Raw genomic sequence first — 14,225 nt, 5'->3', positions numbered from 1 at the left:
GTCATCCACCTAACAGGATTTGACCCAGAGAGTCCGGTGGTTGGGGTCTGCGTTCGGGTGCTAGAGATGGATCAGCGTCAAGATCTGGGGGTGGCATTGATCTGGCACTTGATCGCGCGATTTTGCACAGTTTTGGTTTCATGTCTCGGCTTCGAGATATATCCGTCGGGCTTTTGCTCGGTGGATACATAGGCGGTGACGGCCAGATCCTTGGTCCAACGAGTCGGGAGCTGAACATTCTCAAGTTGTACTAAACATTTAATTTGTGCAATTGAATATATTTAATCTGGTGAGGTCTCCTCCGCACATGCACAGCTGCCCATTTTATCACTCCACTACTGGACAGGGGCCTCCCCTCGTCTGTGCGCGGTCGTCAGGGATGTTGTGACCAACATCCATGCACCGCAGGCTCCAACCCCCTTGCGTAGCTTCTGAGACGTGACGAGATTGGGCGCTGTCCGGGAGATGCGGTCGTGGGCTGGACATGGAGACAGCAGCAAAATAAATTAGCACAGTATGCACTCATAGGTGGCTGTGTGGCTGATGGGATGTGTAAAACGACTATTTTTCTATGGAGGGACAGATCATGTGGGAAGGAGGCTTTTACTACCTGCTTCCATTCTCCTCCAGGCACCACTGCCAGCCACTCCCTTGCTATCTTGTGGGTGCACATGGATGACATCACATCCCCTATTTGAGGCCCAAGTCTGGAGGATGGTCTCACAATTCTGGCAGCTTTCCTGATGATGCTGGTTGTAAGGATCAGCGTACCGTACTTATCCAATCGTTACACATGCATGGATCACTCTCCAGCAGCACTAACCATGGTGCTGTTGTAGTTGTAATAAATTGGAACGTTTGTTCACCACGTGATCATTTTATTCATTGGCTGTGTCAGGTGGAGGAGGGTTTACGACACATTCTACTCGCATGATGTGACCCCAACATCAATTATGAAAGTGTTTTCTTGGTTACTCTGTTGCGCATATGGTCTGCGACGATGCGGGTGATTCTTACATGTTGAATTGACACAGCATCCTTCGCTGTACCGGTCAGAATTCAGTAACACAATCATAGGGCAATCTGATCCAGCACTCACCGATTTGCCCGTCACTCGTTCACTCGCCGGCGGTCAGTCACCGCCTTATCACTCTTCTATTGCGACTACCATGGTTACTGTTCCACTGAATTACCAGACTGACGATTTTGTCTCATCCACACTGTTCAACCACCACACTGCAGGTCACAACTCGCTCACGAACTCGCTCACGAACTCGCTCATGAACTCGCTCACGAACTCGTCCACCCACTCGCCCACCCACTCGCCCACCCACTCGCCCACCCACTCGCCCACCCACTCGCCCCCCCACTCGCCCACCCACTCGCCCACCCACTCGCTCACACACTCGCTCACGCAGCGGCCCACTCTCCCACTCACTCGCCACACTGCAAGTCACCTCACTTCTTTCTGATTCTTTCCTCGCACCGCTCTACTTTGGAATCCCCTCCTCCCATCATCATTCCTTTTCCCGCAGCTCTGACAATAATAAGCTTGCTCAGTTCAACAAATGCTTGACGCGCTTATCTATTATACCTTTGAGAGTGCTGCTTGTTCCTGGCTGTTTAACGTTTCGGGGCCTTTGGGCCACTGCCCAGAAACTGTAAAAAAAAAAATCTGGCAACAAATTGGCCGAGTTGGCGACACGGCTGCTCTCGCCTGTGGGAGCTGTGGACGACACGGGCGGCGCTCGTGTGAGGAGATCTCTCGCCCGGACCCTAATCCAGCTGGGCCCCAGAGGGGGGGTGGTGCTGAGAGAGAGCGAGCGGTGCGGCACCGCTGTCTGCGCGTGTTTGTTTAATATTCCGCACTCGCGAGCTGTTTAAGGTGTGACACGACATCCGTGCTTAGCCCCATAAATATTTAACGCTGCCTCCGAACGTGGAAGTGGTTCATGAATTTCAGATTCAAGCCTGGGCAGAAGAAAGAGCGACGGGGAAACGGTTTGGATGTTTAAAGAAGATAAATCTAATGAAACTGAAGATCCCTTCTTTCTTTATTTTCTATGTTTAATATGAGTCGACCGCTGGCAGTAGCCGGAGCTGTCTGTGGGCGCTGTTTGATAATTAATGCGATAGCTCTGAAGCTCGCGCACTTCACTCGCTCGCGGAATAATGACTACAGCGCAGGACTCCTGCGCACACACGTGTGCGTTAGTGCGCCGTGCTATTATCTCATGACCAACGACAGTGGCGAATATTTGAACCGGTCCTGGGCCTTGCCTAGGTCAACTCCGCCTTAAATGAGTACCCGTCCCGCTGTGCGCGCTGCGAGGCACCATCCATCACCATTGTTTCTGTGCTTCCCCCCCCCTCCCCGCGGCGCCGCAGTGAAGCCGGTGCTGACCCTGGAGGCGACCCCGGGTCTCGCGGCGTCGGACGATGAGACAGAGGTCGCCGTGGCGACGTGCCGAGCGGCGGGCGGGAGGCCCCCGGCAGTGCTGACATGGGATACCCCGCCAGCACTGCACGGCAACCGCACGGAGCGGCGCGAGCAGCAGGCGGACGGCACCGTCACCGTGACCAGCGAGTTCCGGCTAGTGCCTTCGCGCGCCGCCGACGGGCAGCAGCTGCAGTGCACGGCCAGACACCCCTCTCTGGCCGCAGCCGGGGAGACAATGGCCACCACGCTCAGCATCCAGTGTGAGTGTCCGAGAGAGGGGGGGGGGGGGTGAGAGTGAACGTGAGAGTGGGTGAGGGTGAGTGGCTGAGAGTGAGAGAGGTGTGGGTGGCGTGGGGTGTGGGAAGCAGTGGCATTGTCATTATCGCACTGCGACGAACCCATTCGCCCAAATTCGCATCCCCGTCATGGCCAATGTCAGTGGCGACGATGAGAGCCGCTTATGGATTTTCACGAAAGTAAACCTAAAATGAATACTTGGCATGGTATGTAAACACAACGACTGGGCTACTCGTGGTTCTGGCCACACCACCCTCTGATGCACTGTGCCAGCCTTAACAGGTGCTTGCTAACAGCACTATCCCCAGTAATCTGTTATGGCTACATGGGGGTCTTTGTGTGTGTGGGGTGGTTAATGATCTGCGCCCCAAACCCGGTAACCTGAGTCTGCTTATACGTCAGTGTAGCCACCTCTATGCATGTGTGTGCGCGTGTCTGTGCCAGCGTGCGTCGGTGTGTGTGTATGTATGTGTGCGCATCTGTGCCTGCGTGCGTCTGCATGCATCGGTGTGTGTGTGTGTGCTGTTGACGAGCGCTCGTTCCAGTTCGCTACAGTGCATGTCCACGGCGCGGTGCCGGACCCGTGGTTTTCACGCTCCGCCAGTTTGAGCTCTCGGCGCATTCCCTCGTCAAACCCATTCACCCGAGAGGCATCGGCGGTGCTACTGCTGTGTCTGTTGCACGCGTGTGGCATTAACAGCAATATATATTCATATGTGCGTCATTCACACGCACCGGGTTTCATACGCGCGCGCATCGAGTGGTCGCGATTGTTCACCCCGCGCCGGGCGTTCGTGGGATGCCAGGCGTTCGGTACGGCTCGTCGCGGAGGTCCGCAGTTCGGACCTAGCGGCCGCCCTGATCGACGCTGGCGGGCGCGGTTATTTTGCGAGCAGAGTATTCTTTGACTGCGCCAAACGCCTGCCGTTTGAACCCACCTACGGTACAGGTTCAGATCGCCACAGGACCGAGAGAGGGCGACGGCTCGGGGAGCCGTTTGTCCAGCCATGGATTGGTCACGGCTGGTGAAGGTGAACCAGACTAACCCTGCAGCATAGATCCTACGATACCTGGGGGTGGATCAAACCATACTGAGTGGATCAGACTCGGATCACACAAGGTTCATCACGTGGACCCTCCGTGTGGCTGAAGCTCGTCCCAATCGCTCCACTGATGAGGCCCCCCCCTTCCGTTACCACTATCCACACCCTGATCCACCTGTGGTCAAGTGAATTAGAAGCCAAATTAAGAATTCGGGGTGCAGAGCTTAATTAATCTATTCCGGACTAAGGCTTCTCCTTCCCCTCCCCTCTCTCATTCTCCCCTCTCTCTCCCTTCCCCAATCTCTCCTTGCACTCGCTCTCCTCTCCCCTCTCTCCCTCCCTCTCCCTGCTCACGGCGTGTTGTGCACAGTGGTGTGCTTAGGAAGCGCTCGTGTGACGTCTCCATGCTTCCTTTGGCTTCCTTACATTTGCTTCGCTTTGCCCGATTAATTGTATTCGTTTGAGTGGCGAGCGTGTGGCGGTGGCGGTTGTTGCGACGGTGGTGGCAGTGGTGATGCTGGTGGCAGCGGCTGCGTGTGAAGAGGAATTTAACTGCCCAGGCCCGGCACACTGTAGCTTGACGTGATCTCACTCCACGCCAGAATAATTAGAATCTCACCAGAAACCGGCTTCATGGCAATCGTGCCAGGCTTGGCGAACTTTGGGACTTTCACGTGGAAGGTTCGGCTGATAGGTCACGGTCCCGGTCAGGAGAATAAACACCGCCACTCCACCGCGCCGTGGCGGATGCTCGACGCGTTGCGTTTTTGGGGGGGGGGTGGGGGCCCTGTTGCACTTTGGGGGCACCCAGGTCTCGGCCGAGCCGATGAACTTGCGGCCTAGGTTCATTATTTCGGGGCTGGGGTTTTAATTCCACGTCGTCTGTAGCCGCGATAATTGGCCCTTGCTGCAGTAGCGATGAGCCACACTCGTTGCTGCTGCGCAAACAGAGGTACGAGCGATCACACTGGCGCACAGAACTCGGTGTGCGCGCGTGTGGAGGATCGGTGGCACAGGCTGCTCTCCAAACTCAACGACCCGAGTTCGATTCCTTTTTACAGCACAACTTTGGTGACGGAAATCTGAGCCATTGCTGGGCCTCCCCAAAGTTGGCTCGGCCTTAAATGTCTAGGGAGGGTCTAAGGTTTGGAGGAGGGCTCAGGGGAAGGGTTGCATGAGATGGTGATGGACCAGAAGAGCCTGCCAGGGAGGGAGGTAAAGAAAGGGCAGTATGGTGATGAAGTGCAGATGAGGTGGTGATGAAATGGAGAGGAGGTGGTGATATGGTGGAGATGAGGCTGTTTTGGAAGTGTTGGTGAAGTGGTGGAGACGATGTAGAGGAGCAGGAGGAGCAGGAGGTGCCCTGCTGGGAGGTTGACCCAGCAGCACCACGAGTCCACACGACCTCTGCTCCCCTCCCACCGCCGCGTCAGCCCCACGGACGACGCTCTCTCGCTCCACGTTCATTCTCTCCTCTCTCACGTCTCCCTCTCCTCACACATCCCTCCCTCTGCTCACTCACGCCCTCTCTCCCTGTGGCCGTGTTGCTGCGCAGACGTCCCGGAGGTCACGGCTATCGAAGGCTTCGACAACAACTGGTATGTGGGCCGCATGAGTGCCGAGCTGCTGTGCCAGACCGTCGGCAACCCGCCCGCCACCATCACCTGGAAGAAGTACGTACGCGTGGGTTCGTGCGCGCATGTGCTTGCGTTGTACATGGGCACGTGTATGTGTGTGCCAGTATGCCGTGCCGGTCTTCATAGGTGCTTGCTCAACAGCACTTGCCCCAAAAGTTTGTTATGGTTATAGGGGGTATCTTTGTCTGTTGTTCAACATCCGTGTGTAACACAGGGTCACGTGAACTCTCCTAGGAACAATCCGATAGACTAAACTCAGTTTAACATTGAGTTGCTGTGCCTCTCTGAGTTTCGGCCTCTCTGTACGAGTCTGGCTCTGTGAGTCTACGCCTTTCTATATTAATTTATGGCTTGATATGCGAGTCAAGAGAACCAGCCACTGATCATAGCATAAACCCAACACGTGAATCTGTGGGTGCCTGTGGCAGTCTAGGGGTCTCTGTGAGCCTACGGGTCTTAGGGTCTCTGTACAAGTCTCTGGGTCTCTGTGTGAGTCATACGTGAGCAGACTGAGACCATAGATTCGCTACGCGCGAGTGCCACCTCGTTTCATCACGAGCAGCGGCTGCAACCCCGAATTGGAACCCAGGCTCTTTGCGGTGCCAGCTCTGACCTCTACCCTCCAATCCACCCGGACGAGGCAGCGTTCGTCACCGCGTGTCGTTGGCGCATCACCTTTTATTGCCATTGGTCGTTAATTGTTTCATCATTAAGAGTAGAGCTTGTTGAATTGTCGCCCGTCGGTTATTGTTGCGCTCAGTGGCAGAGCAAGCGGCTCGCAATCAGAAGGTTGCCAGTTCGACTCCCAGTTGGGCATTGACTTGGCCCATCATATAGGTGGTCCTGTGGATAGACTCACCCCGACCACGTGAATGTGGAATCTCCACCACTGGCTCATTGCTGTGTAAACTGGAGATAATGACCTTGGGGAGGGCCAGTTCAGATAGTCACTACTGATGTTAGCCGTGAGTGAGAATCGAACCCAGGTTCATAGCGTAGTGGACTAATTCCTGCGCTCCCTGTTTGAGACCCCACACAAAGACAAAGATCCCCCATATAGCCTTAACAGACTGTAGGGGCAAGTGCTGTTAGCTAGCACCTATGAAGGCCGGACCGGTACACAAGGGTGTGGGTGTCCAGCACTGGGGAAACAAAGACGCCCGACCGTCTTTGTTTCCCCAGTGGCGATGTTGACACATGACACCAGGTACTTATTTGAGGCTGAGTCGACCTGGGGGAGGCCCAGGACCGGTTCAGATAATCGTCACTGGTGTTGGCCGTGAGCGGGAATTGAACCCGGGTCGCCGGGTTTATAGCGTAGCACGCTAACCGCTACACTAAAGCTCCCCATGCACACATACACGCGTCGCTGAGTGATGGCCGGGGTTTGCCCCATTGGCCCAGAACTCATGAGCAACTTAACCCCCCCCTGGGCAGGTGACTGCTAAAACACACACGCACATGAACACACGTACACATGCACGAACATACATACACACGTACATATACACGCACACACACACGCATTCACACACACACCAATGCACATACATACACACACCAATGCACATACACACATTCATAAGCGCATCATATTTATTAATGATTTTGCTTCCAGTGATTGATCCCATGTGCAGCGTGCTGCGTGACAATCCCGCGTGTCAAGGTCGGCCGTGTCGCCCCTAATTAATTGAATAATTAATGTTTCCGCGATCGAGGCCATTAATCACCGTGGCCACTGCAAAGCGTAGAGGGGGGAGGGGGGGCACGACCCCCCACTCACCTCCACCCACCTCCGCTCCCTAGAGCCGCACGGTTTTGATAGGAATAGAACTCTGCGAGGTCTGCGGCTTGCAATAGGCAGGTCACGAGTTCAAATCCTGTTTGGTGATGATGGGAGCGAAGGGAGGAGTTTGACTCCACCCATCATCCCTTTGGGTCGATAAAATTAATATCACTTAGTGTGAAATTCAACAGCGGTTATATGGAGAGACTTGCCATAGGAATGTGGAACTTATTCCACCATTATCTCTAAAGGGCCGCGAACAGTAAATGAGCACCATTGCCTCACACAATGCCGTGTGAGCAGGAAGAGTCACCCTAACAGATTTATTGTAATGTCTATGGGCAGCCATGTCTCCAGCGGTCCGCTCCCCTCTCCCCGTGTCCACGTGCCTCTAACGGTCTGCTCCCATGTCCTACGTGTCCGCGTGTCGTCGTCCAAGGGTGAACGCGTCGCTGTCTGAGGACGTGCGCCGCCTGGGGAACGCGCTGCGCTTCTCGACGGCGCTGTCGCACCTCCACGCGGGCGTCTACGTGTGCGAGGCCGCAAACACGCTGGGCACCCGGCTCGGCGTCGTCGAGGTGGAGATCCGGGGTGAGCCAGCCCCCACGCGGCCCCCACGCGGCCATCACGCCACACACCCTACACACGGCCCACGTGCTAGACACGCTACACACGGCCCACCTGCTAGACACGCTACATATGCTCGACATGCTACACACGCTAAAGCCGCGATGCACACATGCACGCGTTGGACACAGCAGCGTGCGTCGCGTCTGTCCGCACATTCTCGTCAGCTGTGATGCCATGGGGGGGGTGGGGGGCAGGGAACGGTGGGGGGCACCGACAGGCTGGGTGGGTTGCTCTGTTTCCATCTCCCCACCGCGTGATTTATCATCCGAGCGTTGTCCAATTACTCGCCATGGTGACTGGATACCAGTGCTCCCTTCCCGCTCTCCCTCTACCCTCCCTCCACTCTCACTGCTCTGTCCTCTCCCTCCCCCCTCTGCATAGACAGACATATCACGTGCACACACTCACATGCACACACATACACACACACAAACATGAATACAAAGATCCCCTCTATTGCCTTAACTGACTATTGGGGGAAGTGCTGTTAGCGAGCACCTATTAAGGCTGGTATGGCACACGCCCTGTCGTCTCCCTAGTAGCAAAGTTTACACACTGCACAGGGTCCTCATTTGAGACTGAGTTGACCTAGGGGAGGGCGGTTCAGATATTCGTCACCGATGTTGACTGTGTGGGAATCGAACTCTGTTCACCGGGTTCGTAGCACAACGCGCTCACCATTATTCTACCGCCCCCCACTAGCCACTAGCCCACACCGTTCCCCACACACGCACACTCACGTGCACACTCACGTGCACGAGCATGCACGTGAGTGCTTGAACCTCTCGGCTGCCCAGGGCGAAATAGTTTCTCCCAATGAAACCCAGTGCGTCTAGAAAAAACAAGCCGTAATTCAAGAGAGGAGACAGGGAGGGGGAGAAAGAGGGAGAGAAACGGAGACGGGGAGGGGGTAGGATACAGGAAGAGAGGGGGAGGGAGACAGATGGGAGAGAGACGGGGAGGGGTAAGGAGAGAGAGGGGAGAAATAGGTGAGGGTGAGAGACAGAGGGATAGAGGGTGGGAGGGAAGGGGAGACAGGAGGAGCGAGGGAGAGACAGCGGGGGAGGGAGCTGACTTGTTGCCAAACATGGGGGAGTTGGCTTGAGGCCCAGGGGTAATTCCCCCGCGTCCACACCACGCCGGCAGCTCCACAAATTAGCACTGCCCTCTCCCCCTAGTCCGTTGTACGTGGCTAGTAGCTATAGCGAGAACAGGTCGACTGGATGTGGTGTGCAGGGCGTGGAAATATTTTCTGGGTCGCCATCCCAGACACGCGCGGCGTAAATGAAGGTGCGGCGCTCCCCGTTCATTGTGCCACAATCATCGCTCAATCCGTTTCCAATCACTTGTGATTGGATTTCACATTCTGTTGTGTGTCCGTGTGTTCTTACGCGTGCGCGCATGTGTGCTTGCGTGTGTACGTGCACGCTTTTGTTGGGGGAGCGGTGGCTCGACCTGAATTTGAATCCTGTTCATGGCCAACATTCGTAACGAATATCAGAACCGGTCTTGGGCCTCACCCCCGAGGTCGACTCCACTTTAATGAACAACTGTTGTGGAATATTCTTGGTTCTTTCGGTAAAGTCACATAGAAGGGAAACAATAAAATAATAAAAATATAAAACAATACAATTCTCACGACGTTTCGACTGCAACACAAGCAATCATCATCAGGTGTGAAAACCACAACAAGAAAATTTGCAAAAAAAGTGGCGTTTTTTTTTACGTTAGCACCACGGAGAACGATTTGACAGTTATTCAGATGGACGAGTCCATCTATGTTTGGAAAAGAGGAGGGGGGAGACGAAAAATAATGGATGCGGTCTGAAAGCCACATTAAGCGTGATCAATCAATTAAGACCCGAAATGGTTTATCAAATCCTTCCAATGATTGCTAAGCCAGAATCCATCTTCTCGGTTGAAATTGTCTCTGTGTTTGTATATGTGGATAGCCTCATGAACGAATCTCTCATGGTAGCCAGATGGCTTGCAAAGAACCTCTGTCTTGGAGAAGTCAATGTCATGTGAACCTACTGAATTATAACAGTGATCTGCCACGGCCGAGGTGTTGGTCCTACCGTGTTTCAGGTCTGCTTTGTGTTCACGAATGCGGTCCGAGACATGTCGTTTGGTTTCTCCAATGTAACTTGACCGAAAGAACCAAGAATATGAATCCCTGCAGTTACAAAAGCTTTAAATCAAAACTGTTGTGGTGTGTATACATCAGCACTGGGGAGACAAAGGCGGCCTGGTGTGGTGTGCAACCTAGTCCCTCTTGTACGGTACCAGCCTTCATAGGTGCTTGCTAACAGAATTTGCCCCAACAGTCAATTAAAGCCTATGCAGGGGATCTTTGTCTTTTGTGTGTCTCCTTGCAACCATGTTTGTGTTTGCCAATTACTTGAATGGTGGCACAGTGGTTAGCGCACTGCGCTATGAACCTTGGTGCCTCTGGTGTGATTCCCACTCATGGCCAACATCGGTGACAAATGTTTGAACCAGTTCTGGTAGTTGTTGTTGTTTTGCTACGGCAGCACGGTAACGCTACGCGGGGTATCGTTGTCACACAGACAAGCCGGCGGCGCGTGAGGCCGGGGGGGGCAGCGTCGGCGCCATCCTGGGCGGCATCATCGCTGCCGTCCTCATCATCGCCCTCGTCGTCACGGCCATCATGCTCTACCGCCGGCAACAGCGCCGGCGCAAGCCCGAGGGCGCCATGTGAGTCGCTTACCCACTCGCCTCACTGCTCGCTCGCTCACCTGCTCGCTTCCTCGCTCGCTCAATCCCCTACTACATCACCTCCTCGCTTATCTTATTGCCTATCTCGCTCTTTCACCCCCTCATCGGGCAGAGGATTCTCGCATGACCATGACTCTGCGCTGGGGGCACCGGGGTTGGTTCTCGGTGCCGGGTGATGTGCAAGGGGAGCCACTGGTGACGAGGAGAGAGGGAGCGAGGGGGGAACATGGGAGTGTGTGAGTGGGCGAACAAGCGAGTTAGTGAAAAGGGAGTGAGCGTCCAAGCCAACAGTAGTGTGTGCACGTGTGTGTGTGCGTGCGTGAGTGCGCGTACTTGTGCACATGAGTGAGCATGTAAGGAAGTGAGCTGACACGGCCTTGAGTAATTGTGGAAGTGAGCAAGATTATGTGCATGCGTGCGAGCGAGCAAGGACGATGGCAAGCACGTCAGAACGCGTATGACCTTGATAGGTGCTCGCTAACATAATTTGCCCCAACAGTTCGTACGGCTACATTGGGCATGTTTGTGTTGTGTATGGTGGGTCTGTCTGTATGTGAGTTTGTACGTGTTTATTGTTGGTAAGCGTTGTGGTATCTGTGTTGTTGGTAATCGTGTGTGGTATCTGTTTGTGTATATATAGAGACATCAGCACTGGGGAGACAAAGCGGGGTCGTTATCTTTGAGTGCATGTGTCAGTGCACGCGTGTTTGTGTGTGTGTGTAAGCTAGCCAGTGCGTGTGTTCGCTTGTGCGTGCGAAAGTGAGTGTTTGGTGCACTTGTGTGTGAGTGAATGTTTACATGTGTTTGTGGGGAGTGGTAGTGTTGCGCTTCGCGCACTGTACTACAGACTCACGACCAACACCAGTTACAATTATCTTGGGCCTCCCCGATGTCCACTGAGCCTCAAATGAGAACCTGGTGCGGTGTGTAAAACATCGCCACTATAGAGACAAAGGCGGCCAGGGATGGGGCTGGCCACCCACCCCATCTTGTGCCGTGCCGGCCTTCAAAGGTTATTTGCTGACAGCACTGACCTCAAAAATCTGTTGAGGCTATACGGCAGATCTTTGTCTTTTGTCACATGCACGTGCGTGCGAGCGAGCGAGCATGGACGCTGAGTGTGGTGGACTGGGGGAAGCCGTGTGGAAACAGCAGCAGCAGCTTCATCTATAATTCACCTCTTTTACCTCCTTTCTGGGCCGACCCTTGTCCATGACCCATGACTGTTGACCTTTGACTTGTGATCGACAAAGTCGAGAAGCAGCGACCGCCGTCAAAGTGAAGGGAACGCGACGTGTTGGGGAGACGCACTGCCACTTCGCGCGTCTCCACTTGTCCACACAGCGCTCTGCGTCGGAAAAGGAATGTCTCTCACAGATATGCTCCTTGTCTCAAAGGAAGTCTGGCAGGTTGCCAGCATTGGTTCGAATGAGCCTGACTGCTGATCAGAGACTGGATGTCAAAACCGGTTCAGAGTTTGCTTTTGTTGAATCAATACCACTGAAAACCATTCACTCCGTGTACATTAAGCCGCGGGGTGTGGGGAGGTGTGGGTGTGGTGTGGGGAGGCCCGGGGTGTGGTGTGGGGAGGCCCGGGGTGTGGTGTGGGGAGGCGCGGGGTGTGGTGTGGGGAGGCCCGGGGTGTGGTGTGGGGAGGCCCGGGGTGTGGTGTGGGGAGGCGCGGCTCGTTAGTCTTCAGTTTCATTTATTTGGTATAGCCCTGTGAGCCATTCAGCTCTTGAATCGGGTGCAACCGCAACAAACAAAAACATGAACAAGGAAACATCTTCAAGTGACTATGCGCAAACAGAAAAATCCAGGAAAAAACTGCAAAGTCTTCCAGAAAAAAGCACCGTACACCAACGCTGTGCAAAAATCCCAGTGGGATGCAAGTCAAACAACAACAACCACAAGACAATTCTAGATTTAAAGCTTTCGTGACTGCTAGGATCCATACTCTTTGGTTCTATTGGGTAAAGTCACGTAGGTAAAAAATAAAATAACAAAAATCACGACGTTTCGGCCACAACACAAGCGGCCTTCATCAGATGAAGGGACGAGACTGTCTGGAGGAAACAGCAGCAGCAGCTTCATCTATAATTCACCTCTTTTACCTCCTTTCTGGGCCGACCCTTGTCCATGACCCATCAGGTGAAGGGACGAGACTGTCTGGAGGACAGACAGTCTCGTCCCTTCACCTGATGAAGGCTGCTTGTGTTGTGGCCGAAACGTCGTGATTTTTGTTATTTTATTTTTTACCTACGTGACTTTACCCAATAGAACTAAAGAGTATGAACCACAAGACAACTTAGATTAAAGCCATCATTCTAACTCTGTACTACAAAAAATAAACATGGCCAAACTAAAAAAACGTTTTCGAAATCACCAAAATAAAGCCATAAGCAATGTAAAAGTGATCATAGGAACTGTGACCTAAATTTCACAATAAACGACATAAACAACATGTACCACCAAACCTTGTAGCCACAGCTGGCTGCATGAGTCACTCCACAACAGCAGGAGCATCAGTAGGAGTATCAACATTTTTCAAATGCACCTTTAAAGATCAGCACACTAAATCAAAACACAAGATCATACGTTGCAGCAGTCATCCGGAACGAAAAAAATTGATTTTAGGCTACTGAATAGCAGTGGCAGCTAGGGGTGTACAACTCCTCTAGAGCAGTTTTGAGAGAATATCTCATAGGTAGTGATTCAAGTTGCAGTTTATTGGCAATGGCATTCCAGACCCTGGGGGCCTCAATAGCAAAGGCCCTTCCTCCAGTATTTGTACGGCAATAAGGAATGTGAAGCTGGTAAATGAGCGAAGACCTTAGGTCACATTTGTTCTTAGAAACAAAGAGGAGATCCAGCAGGTAGTCTGCGGATTTTTTTGTAAGTACATCGTGAATAAATAAGATCTGGTGCACAAGTCGTCGAACATTAAGAGATGTTAAGTTTGACCCAATGTAGAGATCACAGTGGTGATAATTTGCTCTGGGCTCCAGAGGGATTGTGGGAGAAGTGGTCGATTTGTTCCAGGGTCTCATGACACCTCAGGGCTCCTCCCAGACTCCTCGTCCACACGACATGGAGACACATGCAGATGCAGACACACATAGACATGAACATGCTGACATAGACGGACAGAGCCAGACACTTAATCACCATCCTATTCCACCCATTCTTGTATCCACCCATCAACACAAAAGCCCAGTCGCCCAGTCACATCGCCACCACCCCTTTCATCTCAGTGAACTGCTCCCCCGAATTTACAATTGGGAGGCAGCCCCCTTCTCTCCACCCCACCCCTGTTTATTTTATTTATTTGTATTTGAGTCTAAGCGGAATAAGAGGATGAATCTCCAAAGCAAATATTGACTAAACAGTTATTTGGTTGGCCAAGGGCTGGAGAGTGCGTTTGGAGAGAGGAGGGGAGAGAGGGGCGGAGGGAGGAGAGGGGAGCCCTGAAGAGGCTTCACACAGGAGGCAGCGTCGTGTCGGTAGTTGCAGTCATTCACTTGGCAGGGACGGGCACACAGCGGCCCTGCCACGCAGCGGCCCAATCGTTTGCGCCCGTGTCCAAGCCACAGTCATCTCAGTCGACCCAGCATGGCAGCTGCTGGCAGCGAGCGTTACTTCACGTGGTGACC

General features: G+C 53.4%; 1 protein-coding gene across 3 annotated transcripts in view; it reads left to right on the top strand.

Annotated features, from left to right (window-relative positions):
* LOC116948234 (nectin-1-like) overlaps positions 1-14,225 on the top strand; it is a 74,398-nt gene that overhangs the window by 28,805 nt on the left and 31,368 nt on the right. For all 3 annotated transcript variants that reach the window (XM_076071347.1, XM_076071346.1, XM_076071348.1), the window contains exons 3-6: positions 2,389-2,700; positions 5,336-5,453; positions 7,643-7,794; positions 10,404-10,551. In XM_076071347.1, coding sequence (XP_075927462.1) covers positions 2,389-2,700; positions 5,336-5,453; positions 7,643-7,794; positions 10,404-10,551 — 730 coding nt within the window. The remainder of the gene's footprint in view (positions 1-2,388; positions 2,701-5,335; positions 5,454-7,642; positions 7,795-10,403; positions 10,552-14,225) is intronic.

Source organism: Petromyzon marinus, chromosome 32 (genome assembly GCF_048934315.1).
Source record: "Petromyzon marinus isolate PM22_M1 ecotype Great Lakes invasive population chromosome 32, UKy_Petmar_22M1.pri1.0, whole genome shotgun sequence".
Classification (NCBI taxonomy): domain Eukaryota; kingdom Metazoa; phylum Chordata; class Hyperoartia; order Petromyzontiformes; family Petromyzontidae; genus Petromyzon; species Petromyzon marinus.
This window is presented reverse-complemented; position numbering and strand designations above follow the sequence as displayed.